The sequence below is a fragment of the Gossypium hirsutum genome, chromosome A10 (assembly GCF_007990345.1).
Source record: "Gossypium hirsutum isolate 1008001.06 chromosome A10, Gossypium_hirsutum_v2.1, whole genome shotgun sequence".
NCBI lineage: Eukaryota > Viridiplantae > Streptophyta > Magnoliopsida > Malvales > Malvaceae > Gossypium > Gossypium hirsutum.
Window position 1 is genome coordinate 99,430,156 of NC_053433.1, and position 26,382 is coordinate 99,456,537.

Sequence of the window (26,382 nt, forward strand, 5' to 3'; positions counted from 1 at the left end):
GTGGAAATCAAATTGATAAGGCAACTAATTTTCTAAAATAACTTGAAAAATGGTTTTTCCGCTGCAGTTTAACTTTGAGTTTTTTTTTTCTTAAAGAAGAGCGACAAGCAAATGGTTTTTCTAAAACAACACTATCAACAATAAAATGAATCCTAAGCATACACGACCTAATGAATGGATGCTTTTAAGCTAACTCAAAGTACAACTACGATTTTCTCAAAAATGAATTTATTTAAAGTCTTAAATAGTAACATAAGTTAGCTTAGCCATTTCGGTGGCTAATGTAGCCTTCTCAATCTAGCCATAATGTCTAGGCATGATTTGGGAGGTTATAGATATGAAGGACCATAGTTAGACTATGGAAACTAATGGAGTCCACCAAGACCTTAAACTTGGAAGGGGTATACTTTGTAAGACCATGGATAGACTATGGCAGCATAGAAAGTCCACTGGGGCGATAAATGGGTGAAAAATAAAAAGAGAAATCATGGGACAACCCGCATTAAGGAAAATGGGTGTATGGGCATGCATTAGATAACCATCGGTCGAAGGAATCCGCCAATAGAAGGGAAAATATAAAGAGGGAAAAGACTACTACAAAAGCAGTTGTAAAAGCTAGTAAAGCATATTGGCGGTGATTGTACTAGAAATAACATATGTTTTATCCCTACTTATTGGTTAATTTGTTCCCATTTAGTTACCCTTAGCATACATTTTAACATGTTCAGCTTTGTAAATTGCATTTTATAACTCAGTGAATCCTAGCCTATTTTATCCTTAACTATGTTATCTTATTGCATTAATGTTACAGCATGAGTTAATTCCAGATTGTGTCTAGAATTGTCACCGCAGTTGACAGCTGTCTAATAAGAGCCAACATAGCGTTAGCTGTCCAGTCCAGTGTAACTACCCTGTATGAACAAGGATAGAAGAATCCTGTGGGAAGGACACTTGTACTGTTGAGGAAAACATAAAAGGATAACGTAAGAAGAATGAGGGGAGGATTTTTTACTGGAGCACCATTCTCTTACCTTATTTTGAAGCTTGAGGCCATGGAAACTTGAGCCTCCTTTGCGTGAGCCAACGTGAAGACTGATGCAGATCCACTCTTGACAAGGAGATCTAAGTGCAGGACAATGGGAAATGGAGAGATTCAGTCGAGTAGCCTTGGAATAGTATTCTCCATTCGGTTTTTTCTCATTTCTTTGAAAACGCTGGTGATTACTCTATGTTTTCTACTATATAGAAGTACAATGAATGCTTTGTTAAATTTTATCTTATTAAATCTTATTTTTATTGTTTAATCTTGGTGGTTTGAATGTTCTAAACACGGAAGTGTTATTCCAATCACTAAGACTGGAAGGTGCAGTGGCAGTTAAAGCTAATAAGTATTTCAGTGGAAGTTGAGTAAGGACAAAAGGAATTTAGTCCACTTGTTCTTAATAGTGTCATATTGCCATCATCGGAAGGTGAGGTTAATGTCCATGGTTAAGTCCCAGATTAAATAAAATAGTGGCATTTGGTAAGATATAGATTAAATTTTATTGTGTTTACAATCACCTATCTTTTATACCTTGTAAGTATTTAGTATACTTCTGAAGATTCAAGTTGGGGATCCCAGTTTATCCATAGCATACTTTTATCTTATTGTTTTTGAGTTATTGCTTCAACAACTATCCTCACAATTTATCTTGTTACTATCTAGTTTTTGCACTGACATTAATAGACAAAAGACAACTATCCACATCTGTCTACTATTCTTGCATCGACAGTGTATGCTTGCACATTATTGCTGTGACATTTACAGCCAGTTAATTTTTTGGAGCTGTTGTCGAGAGTTGATGCACTAGGTGCTTGGTGTAAAGGCGAACTAAAGTTGGTATAACCAAGGATCATAGATAAGGATCCTCCATTACGAAACGTCATGGGCATTTTTGAGAAACCCTAACAGCTAGTGGTTTGTCATACATATTCCAGTTAGTTCATAAAGAAACGAGAGGTGAGTTAGAACCTATCAACAAAGAAGGATACATCAAATGACAAAATGTCTATTAGGACTATTCCACTTTAAGGGGAAACCATTAAGGAAGTATTTTTATTTAATTGAATCCTGACAAGGCGAGGTACATCTCGTGTAATGATGAAATTCACTAAGTTCATTTGAACTTATGACGGTTGTTTTGCTATTGCAAGATATACATAATAAGAGACTCGAGGAGGGATCAAGCCAGATCATTTGGAATCGAAAATTCATTTAAGTAGAGTCAAGCACATAGGAAGGGAGCACCCTTAGGAAGTCTGCCATGGCGGTGAATATATTGTAATTATGTAGTTCCTTAAGAGTGGAGTAGAGACAACAAACTTTATTTAGAAATTTATGTATATGATGTAACTTAATTTATTAATAGGTAACAAAGTTTGATTTTGAAATAGTAAGATCATAGTATAAACATTAATACGGTTCTGTTGTGATGCCCGCACCCGGATCTGGTGATTGGGTCGGGTGAGGGTGCTACAATACAACTCAAATTCTTTGACTGTAATGAAAATGACTTAAGAAGATCAAAGCTCAATGAGCAAAACCACTCTTATTGAAACAATCAGATGACAGTTTAGGTTTTAAGATGAAAAAGAAAATATCAAAAGCACAACATTAAAATCCGACCCGTCTTTAAAGGAAGCATGAAAATTCAAAGCAACCTATATCTTAGTTGCAAGCATCGGGATTAGCTAAGAGGTAAGCTTCAATGGCTTTGTAAACTCCCTCACTCCCTTTAATGAGAGCCTTGATTTCATCTTCAGTGATTACATAGTCACCAACAGTGTAAAATTTCATCGAGCTCTTGCAAACAGTTCCTCCACCTACAGCTGCCTCAAACTTATTCTCGTAGTTGATTTTCTCAAGCTTGTCCCCCAATGGCCCACCTTCAATCAAACTGTAACTGTATGAAAATTTGTTTTCATCATGTCCTCCAATCTGGTGCTTCATATATTGGAATGGAAGGCCTAAACAAATAAAATACTTGTTATCCGACATACTCGTGTTTGACCGCATTTCAAAGAGACCATAGAAAGTGAAAAAAAATGAAAGAACTAACCTTCAACAAAGTTGATCTTTACGATACTTCCAGGGCCAGGATTAGCTTCAACCTCAATACTCTTGATTGCATGAGGGGCAGCTATGGGCCAGACCTTGTCAGCTTCAAGAACGAAGGCCTTGAAAAGCCTAGCGGGAGCGACTGGGGAGGTAGACTCATAGTTATAAGAGACAACACCCATGATTCTTGGGACTTTGAGTTGAAAGAAAAGAATAAATGGATGATTGAGTGAGAGTTTGAGGTGTGAGATGATTGAGAACCAAGATGCTATTTATAGACTAATATTTATTCTCATCTTTTAATTGGATTTATATCCAACATTGTTATTAATATTCATTGAATTGGTAATAGTCAAATGAGGCAGCCAGAACTTATTAAATCGCAAATTGGTGACTAAATATTTTATCAGTTTGTGATCTCCTATTTATTTGCTTTATATCTCTTCAAAATGTATTTTTTTTAAAAAAGAAATATATAATGATAACATATATTAGATATTCATTTAATTTTAAATAAATTTAAAAATATTTTATTAGTAATTATATATTTTAGAATTAAATTTAAATCGATAAATAGAAATTCTGGTGGAATCGAATTAACCTGAAATTAAATTTGCACTATTGTTCATTTTGCTGATGAATTAATCCTTTGTCAGAATGACAAGAAAACTTGTAGAAAAGAAATAAATGAATTTTTTCATTTCAACTCCTTTTGGTAATTAATATGTAAAATTTGGACGCTTAGGATTAGGGACTTAAAGTAGGGGTGAACAAAACTTGATTCGATTCGAAAAAATCAAAAAGAAAATCGTATTTTGAGTTAATCGAATCGAGTTATTCGAGTCGACTCAAGTAGGTAATTCGAGTTCGAATCAAATTGAATTTTACAATTCGAATAACTCGAATAACATAATGGTGTAAATGCCCCTTTGGTCCCTGTCAATTTTGAAAACAAACAAATTGATCTCTCTCTCAACAAAAATTACAAAAAAAAATTCAAAATATGTATAAAAGTGCCAAAATTTATATTTTTTAAAAAATTATAATATTTTTAAAAAAAATTTAGAGAATATATAAAGAAAGTTAAAAATTTAAACATTTTCTAATATAATAATATTAGGACCTAAATTATAAGTTAATTAAATGATTGAAGTTTATCATACTAAAGTATCTGGTTTCAAATTTATGTGCTTCAACATGGAATTAATTATACTGTAATAAGATTTTAATTTGACATGTTTAATTTTTTTAATTTAACACGAAAAATTTTACTCAATTCGATTCAACTCGAATCTCCTTTTACTCGATCCTATTCAAAAAAAATTTAAATCGAATTAGGATGATAAAATAGGAGTTGTCATCTCGATTAAATGGAAAATTTTCACTCGACTCGGTTCAATCAAATGCTCACCTCTAACTTAAAGCATAACTTTTGATACTTTTTTCTAATGTGATATTTGTGCTTTTTTTTTTGTCTAATGGTACTTATTTTTTACAAAAAGTATATATTTTGCCACTTAAAGAGAACAGTGTTAATTTTTTATATTTTAATTCGAGTTTTAGAGTTTGAAAATATAAACTTTTTAGTTGAAGTGCATTTGCATGTGGAGATTCAAATTTCAAAATATAAACTTATATATGTAAGGGAGCACCCTCTGAACAGCCTTAGGAAGACTTAAACTTATCTAGAAAAGGTTTTTAATTGAATATAATATAATATCAAGTTTGTTGAAATATATACTTTTCTTTAATTCAAAAAATTTGTCTCTTATGATACCTCGAGTCTCATTCTAGAAAAGGAATAATAGTAAATAACAGTCTATTATATATTGAATTGTTTTTGACGGTAGTGAATTTGAAACATTATTTCTCAATATTATTTTAAATGAATTAAATTATTAATATTAAATATGCATAGAATCATAGGACTAGTCGGTGCTTCATGTTGAGCATTTTGGATCAGTTGATTTTTTTGACCTCAACTTCTTTTCATCTATTCCTATAACAGACTAATATTTATATAAGCATTTTCCTCTCTCTCTCTCTATATATGAAGTCATCAATTGGCAATTACCTAGACATATCTGGGATGCTTTTTTTTACTAATAAAAATTAATAACATTATTGGATATAAATCCAATTAAAAATTGAAAATAATCAAGTTCTTAAGTTTCAATTTCAGTCTATAAATACTATCATAGTTTTCTAGCTTCCCACACATCGAAACACTCGCTCACTCACTCACTCATCCATTCATTTCTTCTTCTTTTCTTTCAGCTCAAAGACAAGACTACAAAACTCCAAATAGCTTTAATGGGTGTTGTCACTTATGAGTTTGAGGTAACCTCCCCAGTCGCCCCAACCAGGCTTTTCAAGGCCTTTGTTCTTGAAGGTGCCAAGGTTTACCCCAATGCTGCCCCTCATGCAATTAAGTGTTGAGCTCGAAGGTGATGGTAAGCCCGGAAGTATTGTAAAGATCAACTTTGTTGAAGGTTAGTTACTTCTTTAATTTTCACTTTCTTTTAGCTCTTTTCTTCTTTTGGTATCTGTTTGACATGAGTATGTCGGATAATAAGTATTTTATTTCCTTAGGTCTTCCATTCCAATATATGAAGCACATGATTGGAGGACATGATGAAAACAATTTGTCATACAGTTACAGCTTGATTGAAGGCGGCCCTTTGGGGGACAAGCTTGAGAAAATCAGTATGAGAACCAATTTGTGGCTGCTGCAAGCGGAAGAAGTGTTTGCAAGAGCTCGATCAAATTTTACACCGTTGGCGATTATGTAATCACCGAAGATGAAATCAAGGCTCTCATTCAAAGGAGTGAGGTAGTTTACAAGGCCATTGAAGCTTTCCTCTTGGCAAATCCCGATGCTTGCAACTAAAATATTAATTTGTCTTTCCATTGTTATATTAATAAGAGTGGTGGTCGTCAGGATTTGATCATCTTTATGTTTATTATACTCAAAGAGTTTGAGTACGTTGTATTATTTATATATATATATATAATGAAATAAAATTAACATATAAACTTGCAAAAATAACTGGGTTTTAGCCGGTATATATTTTGCGAACATTCTACAAATTTTCTTTCATACATCCGTTGTGTTAACGAAATCTCAAGGCTTTTTTTTTTTGGTAATTGAATTAGTATTTAAAATCGAATAGAAAGAATAAAAATTGTAACACTGCAATCATGATGTAGCCATATGTTTTCAACTTTTACTTATAGCTACAATCTACAAAGAGAATTACTTACGACACTATGTATAATATTTACATTACAAATCGAAGACACAAATTGCAACTGTCAATTGAAAATCATTTTATGGGATGTCACTCTAGTTTTATACTTCCTGTCATTTCTCTCCCATTAAATATAGTCGAACATGACTAATAATAGGAAGCTAATTATCAACAAGCTAAATAAGGAATTTACTATTTTGAAAGTTGGCGGTTTTTTATATGTATTTTTTTAAATAAGTTAAGATAAAAGAAACTAGTAAAACATAAGAACCCAAGATAAGAAATAAAGATAAATATTTGATAAAAATTTGGCTTTGATTCTAGCTAGCTAATATGTTGTGCGGAAGCGTGTAAAAGAGTAAAATTATTGTACTAAAAAATCACACTAAGTTCAATTCCCAGGAAAGAGAGGTGGATCGCAAGGATCGCTTAAGTACCAGGTCTTTCCTAGCCAGAATATCCCTCAATCGTAATTTAATAGCACAATAAATCACTGCAATCACACACACAATTCATGCAGAATAATACAATAAAGAACACAAGAATTTAACGAGGTTCAGCAAATTTTGCCTACGTCCTCGGGCACTACCAAATATATTTCACTCTAAAATACAAGTGAGAATTTACAAAGAGAGAGAGAGAAAACAATGCCTTAAGTAGAGAATGGCAAGTTTGAGATAAAGAATGAGAGATGGTTATGCCTATTTATAGTTGAGGTTCAGGGATCAACTTGCAAAGTCACTTTACAATTAGGGACCATATATTGCAAATATTCAGATTTTATTATGCCAATATCTCGATACCCATATCTTTGACTTTCCAATATTTGATACCCATATCTTTGACTTTCCAATATTTGATACCCATATCTTTGACTTTCTATTATTTGATACCCATATCTTTGATTTTCCATAAATATGGATAATTCCCAATAATCTCCACCTTGAAGATTTGATTCGAGTAATCTTATCTTCACACAATTCTCTCTGCCTTTGTCAACAACACTTGATAGTGCCTTCTTCAACTGTTAAACATGCAGAATATTGATCAAGTTCAAACAATGTTCGAACTTGATTGTTGTTACCACCTTGGTCATCATATCTGCGGGATTATCTGCAGTCTTAATCTTCTGAAGGTGAATTTTCCCCTCATCAATAATTTCCCGCACAAAGTGGAAACGTACATCGATATGCTTTGTACGTGCATGATAGACTTGATTCTTTGCTAAATGAATAGCACTTTGACTATCACAATACACATTAATATGCTCCTGGACCAATCCCAAGGTTTTAACCATACCTTGTAACCAAATAGCTTCCTTTACAGCCTCTGTTACAGCCATGTATTCAGCTTCTGTGGTTGACAACGCAACTGTAGACTGCAGTGTAGACTTCCAACTTATTGGTCCTCCAGCAAGAGTAAACACATAACCAGTGGTTGATCTTCGTTTGTCCAAATCACCGGCATAATCAGAATCAACGTACCCAACAACACCTTTACCAAGTGTAGTATCCTGCTTGAACAGTAATCTAATATCCATGGTCTTATGAATATACCGTAGAATCCATTTCACAGCTTACCAATGTCCTTTTCCAGGATTATGCATATACCTGCTCACTATACTAACTGCCTGTGAAATGTCGGGTCTTGTACACACCATTGCATACATCAAGCTACCTACTGCATTAGAATACGGAACTTGTAACATGTATTCTTGTTCCGTATTTGTCGAAGGAGATAGTTGTGCAGAAAGCTTGAAATGAGAAGCCAACGGGGTACTTACAGCTTTAGTCTGCTCGTTCATGCCAAACTTCTGTAGTATCTTCTTTAAATATTGCTTCTGAGATAAACTAACTCTGCCATGATCTCTATCCCTACATATTTCCATGCCAAGGATCTTCTTAGCTTCACCTAGATCTTTCATCTCAAACTCAAGGTTGAGTTGAGTCTTCAATCTCTCAATTTCAACTTTACTCTTAGATGCTATCAACATATCATCAACATATAAGAGCAAGTATACGAAAAATCCTTCTTGTAGCTTTTGAAAATACACGCAATGATCAAATTTACTTCTTGTATACCTTTGCCCTTTCATGAACTGATCAAATCGCTTGTACCACTGCCTTGGAGATTGTTTCAATCCATAAAGCGACTTTGTCAGTTTGCAAACCCAATTTTCTTTATCAGCAACCTTGAATCCATCTGGCTGAGTCATATAGATTTCCTCTTCCAAATCACCGTGTAAAAATGCGGTCTTCACATCGAGCTGAACTAGTTCAAGATCATATTGCGCAACCAAGGCTAGCAAAATCCGAATAGACGAATGCTTCACAACTGGAGAAAATACTTCATTGTAGTCTATTCCTTCTTTCTGAGCGTTACCCTTTGCTACCAATCTAGCCTTGTATCGAACTTCATTTTTATCAGGAAATCCTTCCTTCTTTGCATATACCTATTTGCATCCAATTGCCTTCTTTCCTTTAGGTAGTGTCACCAACTCCCAAGTCCTATTTTTATGAAGAGACTGCATTTCTTCATTCATAGCTTGCTTCCACTTTACACTATCAGGGTTACCTCTTGCTTCTGTGTAAGTAGAAGGAACATCATCATCTGCAATTTGAAGTGGATAGGCCACCATATCATCAAAGCGAGCAGGCATACGAATCTCTCTTCTTGGCCTTCTATATGCAATTGAATCATGTTGTTGTAGAAGTTCTTGGGTCGAAACTTCTTCATCATTTGTTCCTTCAATATTAGCTGGATCATCATTAACCTTTTCAAGCTCCACCTGCTGCAAAGTGCCACTGGTTGTGTTATCCTTTTGTGAATCATTGTTCTTCATCATGGTTGATTCATCAAAAGTCACATCTCTACTGAAAATTATTTTCCTTGTATCAGGACACCAGAGACGGTATCCTTTTACTCCACCAGTTATACCCATGAATAATGCTTTCTTTGCTCTTGGGTCTAACTTAGATTCTTTTACATGATAATATGCAGTGGAACCAAAAATATGTAAAGAATCATAATCAATAGCAGGTTTACCAGCCCACCTCTCCATAGGAGTTTTTCCATTTATTGCAGTTGATGGCAACCGATTAATTAGATGGCACGCATATGTAACTGCCTCAGCCCAAAATTCTTTGCCCAATCCAGCATTGGACAACATACATCGAACTTTCTCCAGTATAGTCCGATTCATACGTTCTGCCACCCCATTCTGTTGTGGTGTATCTCGAATAGTGAAGTGTCGTACAATACCTTCATCATGACATACTTGTAGAAATGGATCATTCTTGTACTCAATACCATTGTCTGATCGAAGTCGTTTGACTTTTCGACCAGCCTGGGTCTCCACCATCTTCTTCCATTTCAGAAATACATCCAAAACTTCATTTTTCCTTTTCATTAGATACACCCATACTTTTCTTGAATAATCATCAACAAAAGTAACAAAATAGTGCATACCTCCCAAAGAAGCCACTTTAGTAGGTCCCCACACATCACTGTGAACGTAGTCCAGAATTTCTTTTGTATTGTGAATTGCTGAACCAAATTTTATCCTCGTCTGCTTGCCCAGAACACAATGTTCACAGAATTCCAATTTGCAAGAATTTGCACCTTTCAACAAGCCTTGCTTCGCCAAACTCTGCAAAGCTTTTTCACCAGCATGTCCCAATCGCATATGCCATAACCTGGTAGCCTCTGAATCTGCATCTTTCGTAAAAGCTGTTGATGTTGATCCAATAACTGTACTTCCATTTAAATAGTACAGATTATTCCTTCTTGTGCCTTTCATCACCGTCAATACCCCAGCTACTACCTTTAGTAATCCATCTCTCAAAGTGATTGTGAGCCCTTTAGATTCTAGGACCCCTAATGAGATAAGATTTTTCTTCAAGCTAGGTATGTAGCGAACATCTGTCAAGACTTGAATTGAGCCGTCGTGATTTTTCAATTGGATTGTACCTACTCCCATTGTCTTACAAGCGCTATCATTGCCCATAAAAACAACTCCACCTTCTAGTTCTTTAAGACTAGAAAACCAGTCCTTATTAGGACACATATGGTAAGTACATCCCGAATCCAAAATCCACTCATCTGTATGACATGCCATTGCCATGCCAACCAAGCTAAAGTCTGACTCCTCATCATGCTCTGCTACACATGCATCAGAAATAGCTTTACCCTTTTGTAACTTAGGACAATTCTTTTTCCAATGCCCTTTCTCACGACAAAAAGCACATTCATCTTTGGCAGGTCTCCCTTTGGACTTACTCCTTCTACCAGATTTGTTGCTGCGCGAACGACTTCTTACTGTTAAGACTTCTGTAGTTGTATCTCTGTGATCTTTTTTATCTTTCTTTCGAGTCTCAGATCTATACAACGCACTACAGACTGCATCAAATGTGATTGTATCCTTCCCATGAAGCAATGTGGTGGTAAGATGATCATATTCATCAGGAAGAGAATTCAACAACAGTAATGCCTTGTCTTCATCTTCAAATTTCTCATCCAAATTTAGCAAGTCTGCTAAAATTTTATTGAATGAGTTCACATGGTCATTCATCGACATACCGGGTGCATACGTGAATCGATAAAGTTTCTTTTTCATATAAAGCCTATTTTCAAGACTTTTTGTTACAAACTTTTCTTCCAGAGTATCCCACAACTTCTTCGCTGATGTCTCCCTCATGACAGAGTACTTCTGCTCTTTGGCCAAACATAGGCGAATTGTTCCACATGCCTGTCTATTGATCTTGGCCCACTCCTTGTCATCCATCTTGTCAGGTTTTTCTTCAAGGGCTACATCCAGCTCTTGCTGACATAAAACATCCAGGACCTCACATTGCCACATACCAAAATTATTGGTACCATCAAATTTCTCTACTTCAAATTTCGCATTGGTCACAGTAGTCTTTGACGATGACTTTTCCATTTTTTTCTCCTCAATCCCAACTACAGTACGTGAACAGTGCCGTGAACGATCGTATTCCCCAAGTACGAATCTAGCTCTGATACCAATTGTTGTGCGGAAGCGTGTAAAAGAGTAAAATTATTGTACTAAAAATCACACTAAGTTCAATTCCCAGGAAAGAGAGGTGGATCGCAAGGATCGCTTAAGTACCAGGTCTTTCCTAGCCAGAATATCCCTCAATCGTAATTTAATAGCACAATAAATCACTACAATCACACACACAATTCATGCAGAATAATACAATAAAGAACACAAGAATTTAACGAGGTTCAGCAAATTTTGCCTACGTCCTCGGGCACTACCAAATATATTTCACTCCAAAATACAAGTGAGAATTTACAAAGAGAGAGGGAGAAAACAATGCCTTAAGTAGAGAATGGCAAGTTTGAGATACAGAATGAGAGATGGTTATGCCTATTTATAGTTGAGGTTCAGGGATCAACTTGCAAAGTCACTTTACAATTAGGGACCATATATTGCAAATATTCAGATTTTATTATGCCAATATCTCGATACCCATATCTTTGACTTTCCAATATTTGATACACATATCTTTGACTTTCCAATATTTGATACCCATATCTTTGACTTTCTATTATTTGATACCCATATCTTTGATTTTCCATAAATATGGATAATTCCCAATATAATAATTTGGACAACTGCATGCCCCTCTTTGGTATCCAAAGTGCATATATTCCATTTCCCTCCCTCCTTGTCAATTTCAGCATCATCCCAGCCATGTATGTTGCTGAAATGAATACCATCCGGAGGGAGTAGGGGGCAAATATTTCGTTTCCCTCCCTTCTACTATCTCCCATTCACTTCCTTTAGATTATTTCTTTGAATTCCAAAAAATTCCAGGGCTCCGGAATGTCCCCTCGGAAGATTTGGGCAATTACGTCCTTTACATCATAGGGGAAGCTTTCATTCCAAGGCTTGGAACCTTCCCCCTGTTCAAAACCATTGTCCAAGTTTAACTCCTTGTAACCCTGCACCTCTTCATCCCATAAGAAGGTACTTGAATACTTTCCGGAGCGTGGCGGTTTCAAGGACTATTATCTGGTTAGGTTTACTAAGGATTACCATCCTATCAACAAAGCCCAATAAGCGATTGACGCCTTCCCCACTATGACATAACATGCATCGTTCCGTCATTGATATCTATTCCCAAGACAAAATAGTCATCTCGCACAATTAATGTCCTCTACATCCCTTCTATCTCTTCTAGAAGCGTCCCCTATACACTTTAAAGGAAAACACCGCTTCAATTCTTACAAACCATCTATTGAAAATGGCAGGTATTCATTCAAACCAACCATTGCAAAAGGCGAGTCTGCACACAAACTATCCACAAAAATTGGGTGGTTATCAATTAACTAAATTTTGAAAACAAGAGGTCTGTACAAGGAAGAAGAACAAAAGACACGAAAAAAGCTGAAGACTACCACTTGTTAATCAATGGAACATTATTTTCAATTAGCAACAATTTGGAAATGAAAAGAGAATGCATAGGCATAAACCACAACTCTAGCAGCACTATATTTTTATTTATTTTCAAGGAATTCTCCTCCGTACCCCTAATCGGAGTACCCTCACGAGGTACACCAAATGATCTAGTTCCCCCACTCATTGAATCTATTCCCTTCCCATCCTTCTCTAAATCGTCAAGGTAAGATCTCGACCTCCTAGTTGTTGGAAAAAATATGGTTTAAAAACGGTTTTCTGTCACAATGGAGAATTAAAAATTTGAAAACGGAGTTAGTTTGTGATGTTTATTGTAATAAACTTTTACTAAAAAGCACTTATGTTTTGTGGTAGACGGATCTTTGATGTTCTACCAAGGACTTATATTTGACTTAAGTTGAAATTTTTTAACACGTTACTTGTCTTCTTTTTTTTTTGTCTAATGTGGTACTTGTATTTGATGAAAAATATATATTTTGGCATTTGAAGGTAACAATGTTAAATTTTGAATGCTTAATTCAAGTTTTACATTTGATTTGATAAAATTTTATAATTAGTTAAAAATGCTAGCAATTAACTTTCATCAAATTAACCTTGAAACCCAATTTAAATCACATTGCTATATTCAAAAATAGAAAACTAGAAAGAAATTTCCTAAAAATAGCAGCCAATCCCCCTTCCCATGGTCGGCCACCTTGAGAAGAGGAATTGATGGTCGCTAAACTAACTAAAAATTCGACTAAGGCAAAGGCACCTATTGAACAGTAGTATAGTTCTGGTGAGACAGGAAATATCGTATCCACAAGGAGTAAAAGTACTAGTAATTACAATCTTTTTATTATCTAGCCTAACAATTAAGAGAATTTTTTAAACTAAGACTAATTATCTAATTAACTAAAATTATGACAGAGATTAATGTTGGAAAATTCTTTTTAGAAAACCGATGGAAAAGACAATACCTAAGGAAGAATCCACCTAGATTTCACTTATCACTTCTGGATTAGACGATTTGTTCACTTGACTTAATCTGTAGAAATCCATGATTTATGTTAATATCTCTCTCGAGACTAAAAACAACTGACTCTAGGTTGATTAATCGAAATCTCTTTCTAATTAAAACCCCTATTATCGCAATAACTCGATCTATGGATTCCCTTATTAGATTTGACTCTAATCCGGCAGATTTATGTCGTCCCATCTCTAGGATTACATGCAACTCCGCTTAATTATGAAGGATCTACTCTTAAACAGGGACTTTTGCTCCACTGAATAAGCACATCAAAACCTAAATTAATATCCTAGAATATTAAAGTAAGGATTAAAACTCATAATTAAGAATAAGACAAGTATTTATCATATAATTCAAATAGTAATAAGATCCGTCTTAGGTTTCAACTTCTCTAGGTATTTAGGGAATTTAGTTCATAGTAATAGAAAACATCTCAAAATTGGGAAAATAACAAAACATAAAGAAACTCAACGAACTTCTAAGGAAATTGAATGGAGATCTTTAGTCTTGAAGTAGATCCTACTTCCGAGCTGATTCTGATGGCTGTCCTTGAGTATTTTCTGCCTTTCTACTCTGTGTGTCCCTCTTGATCCTCTTCTAGGGTGTGTAAATAGACTTTGGAATGCCCAAAATAGCCCAAAATTATCCTTTTCAGAGTAGAATTAGACTTGAGCTCAACAGGGACACAGCTGTGTGCCACGTACGTGTGAGGGTGCACAGGCCGTATGTAATTCTGGCTTGGTTTAATGTCGACACGGCCATGACACACGGGTGTGGCCTGCCCGTGTGCCACACACAGGCATGTAGATTACCAGTATGGAAGTGCCTAGGCCGTGTGAAACACTGAATTAGGCCCAATTTGTTCGTTTTTGGCCCGTTTCTTGCTCTTTTTTGCTATCCTAAGCTCTCTGAGTATAAAACATGAAATTAAAGGATTAAAAGTATCAAATTCATTAAATCTTATGATAATGCTTCCAAAAATATGCCAAGCATAGGGTAAAAAGATGTATATATTATGGTTTATCAAATATCCCCACACTTAAGCATTTGCTTGTCCTCAAGCAAAATCCTCAACTCTCAATTAAAATAAATTCTTCTCAACTTATAATTTTCATCAATAATGATTCAAAATGATCCGCAAATAATCATACATTGAGAATATAACTAAAAGAACATCAAAGTTTCAAATAATCCAAGTTGAGCGTTTTAATCATAAAAATCATAGGTATCTCCCCTTATCTAAATAATTACCTTTAATTCCAAATTAACAAGAGTTGGCATCCTCACTAAAGATTTATTCAAATCACTCAAAGTGTTTAAGGTTCAATAATTAAGCACTCAATAGTCAAACATGAAAAGTTATTATCATATGCTTGCATGAAAAATTAAATCTCCACCACTATAAATGAAATGATACAAAAATCAAAAGGTCTTTAGCAGGGTTGTAATGGGGCTTGAGTTAAAGGTGTTGATAAAGGATAAAAAGAGGGTTAGAATCGAGATTAATTTAATAAATTACCAAACTTAGAATAATAAAGCTAATTACTGAATTACAAACAATTTCCAGAATTAAGACTATCCAAAACTAATGAAATAAGCTTTCTTTTCTCGAAATAATAACTTTAACTTATCCAAGCTCTTTATAACAATATGTAATTATATGAATATAAATATACGATTTTTTTTAAAGAATAAGAACAAGTACAATAATGGAAAGTACATAATAAGAAATAATTCAGTAACTGGAATGAACGAACATTAGTTAGCTAACTAATCAAATCAAATCTCGATAAAAAGAAGTCAATGAAAAGGGAGAAATTCTTAACGAATCAAAAATGGTTAAGTTGTGGGTTAACATTAAGGGGAAAATCAAGAAACAATGGTTAAGGCTCAAAGAGGTTCACTAAGGGTCAATTATGTGGGTAGGCTTTTTATGGGGTAAGTGGGTTAAAACCTAAGTGCCTTTATCATCTTGGTATATCAAAACAATGGTGTCGTCTTGACATATATAATCAAAGCAAGTTCAAGAATAATAAATCAGTATTGACACACTCATAAGCAACAATAAAAGTGAGCAAGAAAGGATATATACTCTAAAGGCTTAAGATCTCACAAAAATTATGGTTTTTGATGTCAATCTTGTGAATTCAGAATTTCAAGATAATACCTCAATTCAGGGAAACAACCTAGCAATTTTAATTATCAAAAGTCAACTTATCATGTTTGATTCTCAATGTCTTAAGGTTAAACAATCAATGTACAATTACCTATGATTTAATTTAAAACATATCAACAAAAATTATAAATCAATCAGAATTCACTCTAATAATAATATGAGAAAATTATTTGAGAACGAGATAAAAATTCGGGGATTTTCTAATAAACATATAAATAACCTCCCCACACTGAAGATGTACATTGTCCTCAATGTACGAAGATAGATAATAATAATATAAGCATAAAATTAGAAGAGAGGGAGAGAAGCGAAACTGCCCTGAATTTTTTGATGAAATCCTTTGAATAGTGACAGCTTGAGTTGTAGATAAGGCTAATGAAAGGCATGATTCTGAGTTACTAATAAGAAAATAAACACCACTATGGAAAAGAATTAAGGGATTACTTGATAATAACCATAAAGATAAACATAGTTCAAAATATAAAACAGAAGTCTTCAAAAAATAAATAAAAGAAAAATAAATAATAAATAAATAAAATAAATAGACTCAGAGGTCTTCATCATCAAATGCGTCAGCATCAGGAGGTGGTGGTGGTGGTGGAGGTGAGATATGGAAACACTAGCAGATCTACCGCAGAATTACCTCAATGTTGTCGAACCTCGCAAAACATTGTTGCTCAAAACGAGTGAGTCACTCGGATATATCAGTCATGGTGGCAGTAGAAGGTCGGTGACTCGGTGGTGGCAGTGGGTGTGGGTCCTCGTGAGGGGAAGGGACATCATCAGCAATGTCCTCTGGCTCATCATGGCCATCAGAGTGAACGAGTCTATACTGAGGGGGGTCGAATCAACGGTGTCGCTCTATCATCCTCATGTGGATCATACTAGAAATTCCCTGAGGAGCCATCTGACCTACTAGTGTGAGTGTCGATGACATCTCTAGAGTGTTGAAGAGGCTGAAGTGTCGAGGGAAACGAGTCACGTAGGGACCAAGACAGATGGGGCCCCTCCTATGGCGGTCCGTCTGATGGTGAAAAGCAAGCGCTATGAAGTATGCCAAATAAAAAACGTGACCAGTCACCATGTTCTAAAGATAGTATGCGTCAGTAGTGCTTACAACTCTTATGCTCTCTCTCCTACCAGTCAACGTGTGAGCTAATAAGGCGTGGATGTATCGTAGAGCCAGAGAAAGAGATGTCGCCTTCGAGCGACTCGCGTCATAATGGATCTGACTGGTTGTGAGATCGGTCCAACAGTACGAATGTGAGTAATAGATGTGACGGTGGAGGTGAAGCAAGTTATCAGCACCTATAAACTCATCGGGACGCTCATATGTCGCACTAAAAAACCAAGTCTGAAAGTGATAGTACTAGCCTCGCCATGGGTATTCATCACATGCTATAGATGGAAAGTAGTGCAAAACTCCAAGGTAAGCTCTGAATAGGTAGGCTCGATAATTGCAAAGAACCGATCCCACGGGGCTGTGGTAATAATTACGCGCACATCATCAGCCAAACGGACCTGCTCTAGCGTGGCCCAATCAATGCAACGCCCCACACCGAAAGGTCATACGCTGAAAAGCTGATATAAATCCTCCTGGTTGTTCGATGGAAATTGGAGCAAAGGGTGGCGAGTTGCAGCCGAAGCGCTTGATGAAGAGGTCCCACCAAGACCTTTCTGATTTTTAGAAGCGGGGACGACAGTCTTCTTGCCTCATGTGTTTGTCATTATGTGCCTGAAAATTAAAAGAATTTATTAGTAACAAGGCATCACCAAATATTCAATCCACATGTCTAATTAGAGAGACCCGTAATTATAAAAATATATCCCACATAGAATATGTACTAAAGAAGGTAGGGACTTAAAGAGAAAAAACTATATGCATGACTAATATAATGTTGATAAGAGGAAAAAGTGAAACAATAATACTAATTAAGCAAAAAGATGAAACAGAAAAAGTTAAATATTATTTTATAAGAACAACTAAACCAAAATAAAACATATGGATGCAAATAGGGGAAAATATTGTATTAATACTAAAAATAGCAGAATAAGATAGAGTAAAGAACAAAGATGAAAAAATCAGAAAACTACAACCAACAAAATAATAATAAAGGAATAATAATCATAATTATAATAATAATAATTAGTAATAAATATAATGAATAATAACAGTAATAATAATAATGAAGAATAATAATTAAAAATAAATAAATAAATAAAAATAAAGGGGAAAAGGGGAAACCGAATATATGAAAGGTGGTTAATCGGAAGAAAGGGCAACGGTGGACCGAGGCAAGGGTGGGTGTTGGGGTTGCTGGTTAGGGGTGGGGGTTATTGCTGAAGCGCATGCGGGGTAAGGGTAAGGGTGGTGCACGATGGCTTTTGGGGCGTGGAGTGAGCTGGTGGCCATGTGGGTAGGAGAAAAATGAGGAAGAAAAAGGAGATGGGAGAAAAGGAAAGAAAGAGGAAAGAAAGAAAGGAAAGGGAAGGAAAGAAAATGAATGGAAAGAAGAAGAGAGGGGGAGCAAGGAGAAGAGCTATGTGGTGGCCGGATTTGAGGCAGGCAGTGGCTTAGGGAAGAAGAGATCAGAAAAAAAAACAAACTAGGAAAAATATGAAAAGGGGATTAGGGTTAAATCGGGGCACGGTCGTGTGAGGCTCGTGTTGGGCCATATGGCTGTGTCACACGCCCATGTGGCTCATGGTTAGCCTTTGTTTATCGTGAAAATTTACTGCCCATTCGTCACACAACTTTAAACACTCCCGTGTGTCTCGACCGTGTGGTTCATACAGCCATATTGCACGACCGTGTGCCTCGTTGTTCGCTTCTCCCATGCCTGTATGGTATCCCCCACGCCCGTGTGTCTGAACACACAGCCATGTGCCTTGCCTGTGGAGCTCCCTGACTTATTTAAAATTTGAAAATTTAGCTCCAGTTTTCACACGGCCTAGAACACACCCATGTGTCTAGGCTGTATGGCCCACACGGGCGTGTCGCATGCTCGTGTCTCCTCTTTTGCCTATGTCTATCAAGTTTGGGTAATTTCAAGCCCTGTTTCCACACGGCCAAGGACACGCCTGTGTGCCCAGGCCGTGTGGGTCACTGTACCTTATAAAAAAATGAAAATAGATAAAATAAACGGGTTAGTGATGTTAGTACTCGGGTTGCCTCTCGAGAAGCGCTTATTTATTGTCTAAGCTTGACTCACCTCATATTTGCACGGTCATGGTGGTTCGAGGAGTTGAAGCTCTTCATCCCTGCTACCAATTTTATCAAAATAAGGTTTTAGACGAGTACTATTAACCTTTAAAGTGCCGAATTTAGAATGAGTTATCTCAATTCTACCGTATAGAAAAACGTTGAGTACCGTAAAAGGGATTTCTCCATTAGGTTTAGAAATGGCAACACGAGGGTCTGCTTCATCTAATAGTTCTTTGTCTCCAACCTTAAGTTGATTTGATTCACCTTTAAGTTTGTCATGGCACTACATTGATTCATCATGTATTCTCAGTTTCTCCTTAAACTGTGTTCGTTATTCATCTAGTTTCTCGATCTGTAGACTTTGTTCTTCATGGATAGTCTTGTTATTACATGGACTAGAACGTGGCTCATTTGTACTTCTTAAAAGTTTTTCCTGTAAAGAGGGTTGAACAACAAGGTTACTCACATTAAAAGAACTTATGTAACCATTTCGATCACTAGTCTTTTTGACAGGATCATGAGCTTGGAGTTTAATCATGTCATCGCCTACCCGAAGTATTAACTCACTTGTACCGACGTCAATAATAGTCCTAGCAGTTGCTAAAAAAGGTCATCCTAAAATTAAAGGAATGTCACTATCCTTATCCATGTCTAAAACAACAAAGTCTATTGGAAATATAAATTTTTCGATTTTGACGAGCACATCCTCAATTATACCCCTAGGAAATCTAATGGTTTTATCAGCCAATTGAACGCTCATCCTAGTTTGTTTTGGTTTCCCAAGACCTAGTTGTTTAAACATTTTATAAGGCATAACATTAATACTTGCCCATAAATCAGCTAAAGCATTGTTAACATTCAAACTACCAATTAAACAAGGAATTGTAAAACTCCCTGGATCTTTCAGTTTGTTGGGTAGCTTGTTTTGTAGAATAACTGAGCAGACTGCATTTAACTCCACATGTGATGACTCATCTAACTTCCATTTTTTTATAAGAGCTCCTTTAAAAATGTAACTGAGTTGGGCATATGCAAAAGAGCTTCAATAAATGGTAAGTTAATATGTAACTTTTTAAGTAGTTTAAGGAATTTATCGAATTGTTCGTCTATGCGGTCTTTCCTTTTTGCATTGGGATATGGTATACAAGGTTTATACTCTTTGCTTATCGGCTTCTGTGTACCATGATTCATCTCATCCTTATCATTACTTACCAAAGCTTCATGCCTTGTTTCAGATTTAGATTCAACTAAACCTTCTTCATCGCGCACAGTGATGGCATGAAGTTGCTCCCTTAGGTTAGTTTCTATGTTACTCGGCAAGCTACCTTGTGGTGTTTCAGAGACCAACTTAGCCAGCTGTCTTATTTGATTCTTGAGTCCTTGAATCGATATCTGTTGATTTTTAATTGCAGTTTCAGTGTTTTGAAAATGGGTTTCCGCCACTGAAATAAACTTCGTCATCATCTCTTCAAGGTTTGACTTTTTCTCTTGCTGGTAAGGTTGTTGTTGGAATCCTGGAGGTGGTGGTGGTCTCTGATTTCCTTGACCACCCCAAGAGAAGTTGGGATGGTTCCTCTAGCCTGCATTGTAAGTATTACTATATGAATTATTCTGTGGTCTAGAATTGTTACCCATATAGTTGACTTGTTTGTTCGTAGTATTATGGTCGTAGGCTAGGCATTCTAGATTATTTATCCCTCATCCATTTGTATCACACTACATCACCAGATACACCTACGTAGAAACACATAAGCCATCAAACTTTTTATTTAAGAGCTCTACTTGGTTTGATAACATGGTGACTGCGTTGAGGTTGAAAACACCGGTTGCTTTATTAGGCTTTATCCTCATGACTTGCCACTGATAATTATTCAGTAACATCTCTTCAATGAACTCATAAGCCTCCTCAGGTGTTTTATTATTTAAGGTTCCACAGGCCGCTGCATCGACCATCTGTCTCGTTAAGGGGTTCAAACCATTGTGGAAAGTTTGAACCTGTAGCCATAAAGGTAATCCATAGTGAGGGCACCTTCTCAATAAATCCTTGTATCTCTCTCATGCATCATATAGTGTTTCTAAATCCATCTGCACAAAAGTAGAGATATCATTCCTCAATTTAGCCGTTTTAGTCGGAGGAAAATATTTGAGTAAAAATTTTTCCTTCATTTGCTCCCAAGTAGTGATTAATCCCTGTAGTAATGAGTTCAACCACTGTTTAGCCTTATTCTTTAATGAAAAGGGAAACAATCGAAGGCGAATGGCATCGTCAGAAACGCAATTAATCTTAAAGTGTCGCAGAATTCCAGAAAATTTGCTAAACGAGTGTTTGGATCCTCGTCCTGCAAACCATCAAACTGAACAAACTATTGTATCATTTGAATCGTGTTAGGTTTCAGTTCAAAACTATTTGCTGCAATAGTAGGTCTAACTATACTCGATTCAGTTCCTGTTAAAGTAGGCTTAGCATAATCATACATAGTACGAGGGGCAGGATTCTGATTTACTGGATTTGCACAACCACAGGAGGTAGTGGATTATTCTAATTATCAGCCATCTCCTCGGTTGTAGTATGGATATCGTCCTCTCACTTTTCCTCTATGTATTGTAGATTTCGCCTTATTTTTCTTTGATTTCTACGAGCTGTGCTTTCAATTTCACTGTAAAAAAGCAAAGGTCCTGATAGGTTCCTTCTAGTCATAAACTAGAGACACTTGCCAGAAGCAATTAAAAAGAAAACTTTAGAAAAGAAAAATTAAACTAAAAACAAAAAGTAAATTGCAATAAAAGTAAAAAAAATGGCTAAAGTAATAAAAATCGAGCGTTCCTAATATCTTAGTCCCTGGCAACGGTGCCAAAAACTTGATGGTCACTAAACTAACTAAAAATTTGACTGAGGCAAGATCGCCTATTGAACAGTAGTATAGTTATGGTTAGACCGGAAATATCGTATCCACAAGGACTAAAAGTACTAGTAATTACTATCTTTTTATTATCTAGCCTAACAATTAAGAGAATGTTTTAAACTAAGACAAATTATCTAATTAGCTAAAATTACGACAGATATTAAAGTTGGAAAATACTTTTTAGAAAACCGATGGAAAAGACAATACCCAAGGAAGAATCCACCTAGACTTCACTTATCACTTCTGAATTAGACGATTTATTCACTTGACTTAATCTGTATAAATCCCTGATTTATGTTAATATCTCTCTCAAGACTAAAAACAACTGACTCTAGGTTGATTAATTGATGATCATGTAACTAACTAAAAATTCGACTTAAGGCGAGCACACCTATCGAACAGTAGTATAGTTATGGTGAGACCGGAAATATCGTATCCATGAAGAGTAAAAGTACTAGTAATTACTATCTTTTTATTATCTAGCCTAAGAATTAAGGTGTGTTTTTAAACTAAAACTATTTATCTAATTGACTAAGATTACGACAAAGATGAAGTTTGGAAAATACTTTGGGAAAAACTGATGGAGAAGACAATACCCAAGGAACAATCCACCTAGACTTCACTTATTACTTCTGAATTAGATAATTTATTCACTTAACTTAATCCATAGAAATCCCTAATTTATGTTAATATCTCTCTCGAGACTAAGAATAACTGACTTTAGGTTGATTAATTAAAATCTCTTTCTAATTAAAACCACTATTGTCGCATTAACTCGATCTATGGATTCCCTTATTAGATTTGACTCTAATCCGACAGATTTATGTCTTCCTATCTCTAGGATTGCATTCAACTCCGCTTAATTATGGATGATCTACTCTTAAACAGGGACTTTTGCTCCACTGATTAAGCACATAAAAACATGAATTAATACCCTAGAATATTAAAACAAGAATTTAGAACTCACAGTTAAGAATAAGAATAAGTCTTTATCATATAATTCAAATAGTAATAAGATTCATCATAGGGTTCATCTCCCTTAGGTATTTAGGGAGTTTAGTTCACAATAATAATGGAAAACATCTCAAAGTTTGGAAAACAATAAAACATAAAGAAACCAAAAGAACTTTTAGAAAATTGGATGGAAATCTTCAGTCTTGATATAGATCCTGGCTTTGATGTGATTCTGATGGCTATTCTTGAGTATTTTCTACCTCCAACTCTGTGTGTCCCCCTAATCCTCTTTTAGGGTGTTTATATAAACTTTTGAATGCCCAAAATAGTCCAAAATTAACCTTTTTCGAGTAGAACTAGACTTGGGCTTGACAGGGACATGATCGTATGCCACGCTCGTGTGAAGGTGCTTAAGCCGTGTGTACTACTGAGTTGATTTTTAGTCGACACGGCCATGTCCCACGGGCGTTTGGCCTTCCCGTGTGACTCACACGGGCGTGTAGATCACCTGTGTAAAAGTGCTTAGGCCGTGTGAAACACAGTTTTAAGCCTATTTGGTCCCTTTTTTGTTTGTTTCTTGCTCTTTTCGCCTTCTTATGCTCACCTAAGTATAAAACAAGAACTTAAACGATTAGGAGAATCAAATTCAATGAAATTAAGGAAAAATCATACATAAATATGCCAAGCATAGGGTAAAAATATGTATATATTACGGTTTATCATTAATCAAAATCTCTTACTAATTAAAACCCCTATTGTCGCATTAACTCGATCTATGAATTCCCTTCTTAGATTTGACTCTAATTCGGCAGATTTATATCGTCATATCTCCAGGATTGCATGCAACTCCACTTAATTATGGAGGATCTACTCTTAAACAGAGACTTTTGCTCCACTGAGTAAGCACATCAAAACCTGAATTAATATCCTAGAATATTAAAGCATGGATTAAAACTCATAATTAAGAATAAGACAAGTATTTATCATATAATTCAAATAGTAATAAGATCCGTCTTAGGTTTCAACTTCCCTAGGTATTTAGAGAATTTAGCTCATAGTAATGGAAAACATCTCAAAATTGGAAAAATAACAAAACATAAAAAACCCAAAGAACTTCTAAGGAAATTGAGTGGAGATCTTCAGTCTTGAAGTAGATCCTGCTTCTAAGCTGATTCCGATGGCTATCTATGAGTGTTTTCTGCCTTCTATTCTGTGTGTCCCACTTGATCCTCTTCTAGGGTGTTTATATAGACTTTGGAATGCCCAAAATAGCCTAAAATTAGCCTTTTCCGAGTAGAATTAGACTTGAGCTCGACAAGGACAGGGCCGTGTGCCACGCTCGTGTGAGGGTGCTCAGGCCGTGTGCAATTCTGGCTTGGTTTAATGTCAACATGGCCATGACACACGGGCGTGTGGATTACCCGTGTGGAAGTGCCTAGGCCGTGTGAAACACTAAATTAGGTCCAATTTGTTCGTTTTTCGCCCGTTTCTTGCTCTTTTTGCTATCCTAAGCTCTTCTGAGTATAAAACATGAAATTAAAGAATTAAAAGTATCAAATTTATTAAATCTTATGATAATCCTTCCAAAACCTTCCAAAAATATGCCAAGCGTGGGGTAAAAAGATTATATATTATGGTTTATCAGGAGTGAGTAGAATGGCTTTGTTAAAAATAACAAAAACAAAGCATGTTTCAAGGAAGGAGTTGAATGGTCAGTTGACAAACTTGTTGGGGCTATTTTGTAAATTTTATAAAGTTTAGGGACCCTTAATTTAATTATTCCATGGATGTTTGGCTTTTGGTTCACCGAATTTGGGGTCTCCCTTAAAAGGACAATTTAGCTTTAAAATTGAGCAGCAGGCTTGACTACTTCACTAATTTGATTTCCAAGGTACGTTAAGTCTATCCATTATCCATAATTCTAATTAATTTTAGATGTCCATAGCTAATTAATTATCAGCCCTCCTTCGTATGGCTTTTTCTACAAAACATTACTTGATAATACACTAAAATGACATACTTTTATGTGTTAATTACATATATTTTGAGTACGATCTTGCTAATTTGGGCTGTTTATGGTTTTTTATCTTGGAGGGACTAAATTAATGACAAAAGGAAATTTTGGAGCAAAAAGAGTGAATTTAAAGACAAAACGAGTCAGCATGTGAAGTACAAAAGAAGTGGTGCCAAAAATACAAAATGTGGAAGACTTGGGGCAAAATTTCAAAAAAAAAAGATTTATGGACATAAAGCTTTGTTTAAATTTGAATTTTATTTTTAGGATTGTTGTTAGGATTATTATATTGTTTAGATTTAATTTCAAATTATATCTTTTAAATATTATCATCTAAAGTTTAAATAGGAACTACCTAAGGTTTTTCATGTACTACAAATAGGGGATGGAGTGACATGAATACTGACTCGTCACTTCTGTAAAAAACTCCTTCCCCCTAAGGCTTTTAGCCCTTTAGTTTCTTTTCTTTTCCAATAAAATTTCATTTCATTAAACTTGTGTTTTTTTCTCAAAAATCATGGGTCAATAAACTAATCTAGCCCAAGGTTATCAAGACTTCTCCAAAAGAGTTCATGAGGCTTAAAACCCGCACTTAGCCCTTCTCAATGGGTATTCATCATTTCTCAGCATTACGGGATTGACGCTTTCGTCCATGTCCTTCCAAAAGTAGTCTTTTCAACTTGTACAAAGACGATATCTTTGTATGTTTTGGAAAGGTTGCACAACCAATTCGCTAACTTATTGCATCAGAGATTGTCAAGCCCAAGAGATGAAATGGTGTGGCATTCGCCAATGAGAAACGATGATCTGGTGTAAGACGGTGTCACAAAAGTGACGGTTGGCTAGAGTCAGGTTCTTCTAAATTGTAAGCCTAAAGCTTAAGTGGGGTTGGTGGTCATAGGTGTCCTCTTCCACTATAGTTGGCTTATTCGGTCATAAAGAGGATCACCTAAAAGCCTATGATTGAACCAAAGGAGGATCAAGATAAGCGGAGGTTGGAATCCTTCAATTGGAAAATATTTTTTTTCTCAATTCTAGATCTTATCACAATTATGATTTCGATCCATTTAATTTCGACTAATCCATATTTTTAATCCTATTTTATTTTAACTTTTTCCCAGGTCTGTTGTTTTTCTTGGGCATGACTGTGCCTAGGATTTCGAGAATCAAGGAGCTGTGGCAATCCAGTCCCTGAGGATTTGACCCTACTCCCCTATACTATTCTTTTTTATTATTTAGGGATAAGATATTTTTGGTGCTTTCAACGACACACCAAATTTTGGCGTCGTTGCCGGAGACTGACAATGTGCTAATCTTGTTTTTTCTAT

At 35.6% G+C, this 26,382-nt stretch overlaps 1 protein-coding gene, 1 non-coding gene and 1 pseudogene across 2 annotated transcripts; 2 read left to right on the top strand and 1 right to left on the bottom strand.

Annotated features, from left to right (window-relative positions):
* Positions 1-2,553: 2,553 nt before the first annotated feature.
* On the bottom strand, positions 2,554-3,294 carry LOC107895969 (major pollen allergen Bet v 1-E). The gene is made up of 2 exons (XM_016821150.1): positions 3,099-3,294; positions 2,554-3,006 (listed from the first exon to the last, which is right to left on the bottom strand). The coding sequence occupies exons 1-2, from the start codon at positions 3,277-3,279 to the stop codon at positions 2,708-2,710; spliced, it is 480 nt and encodes a 159-aa protein (XP_016676639.1). The 5' UTR covers positions 3,280-3,294; the 3' UTR covers positions 2,554-2,707.
* Positions 3,295-5,333: 2,039 nt separating this feature from the next.
* Positions 5,334-6,042, top strand: LOC107895970 (major pollen allergen Bet v 1-F/I-like; annotated as a pseudogene).
* Positions 6,043-21,194: 15,152 nt separating this feature from the next.
* Positions 21,195-21,301, top strand: LOC121208894 (small nucleolar RNA R71). Its single transcript, XR_005904017.1, has one exon. It is a non-coding gene; the product is annotated as a small nucleolar RNA R71 (small nucleolar RNA).
* The last annotated feature ends 5,081 nt before the right edge of the window (positions 21,302-26,382 follow it).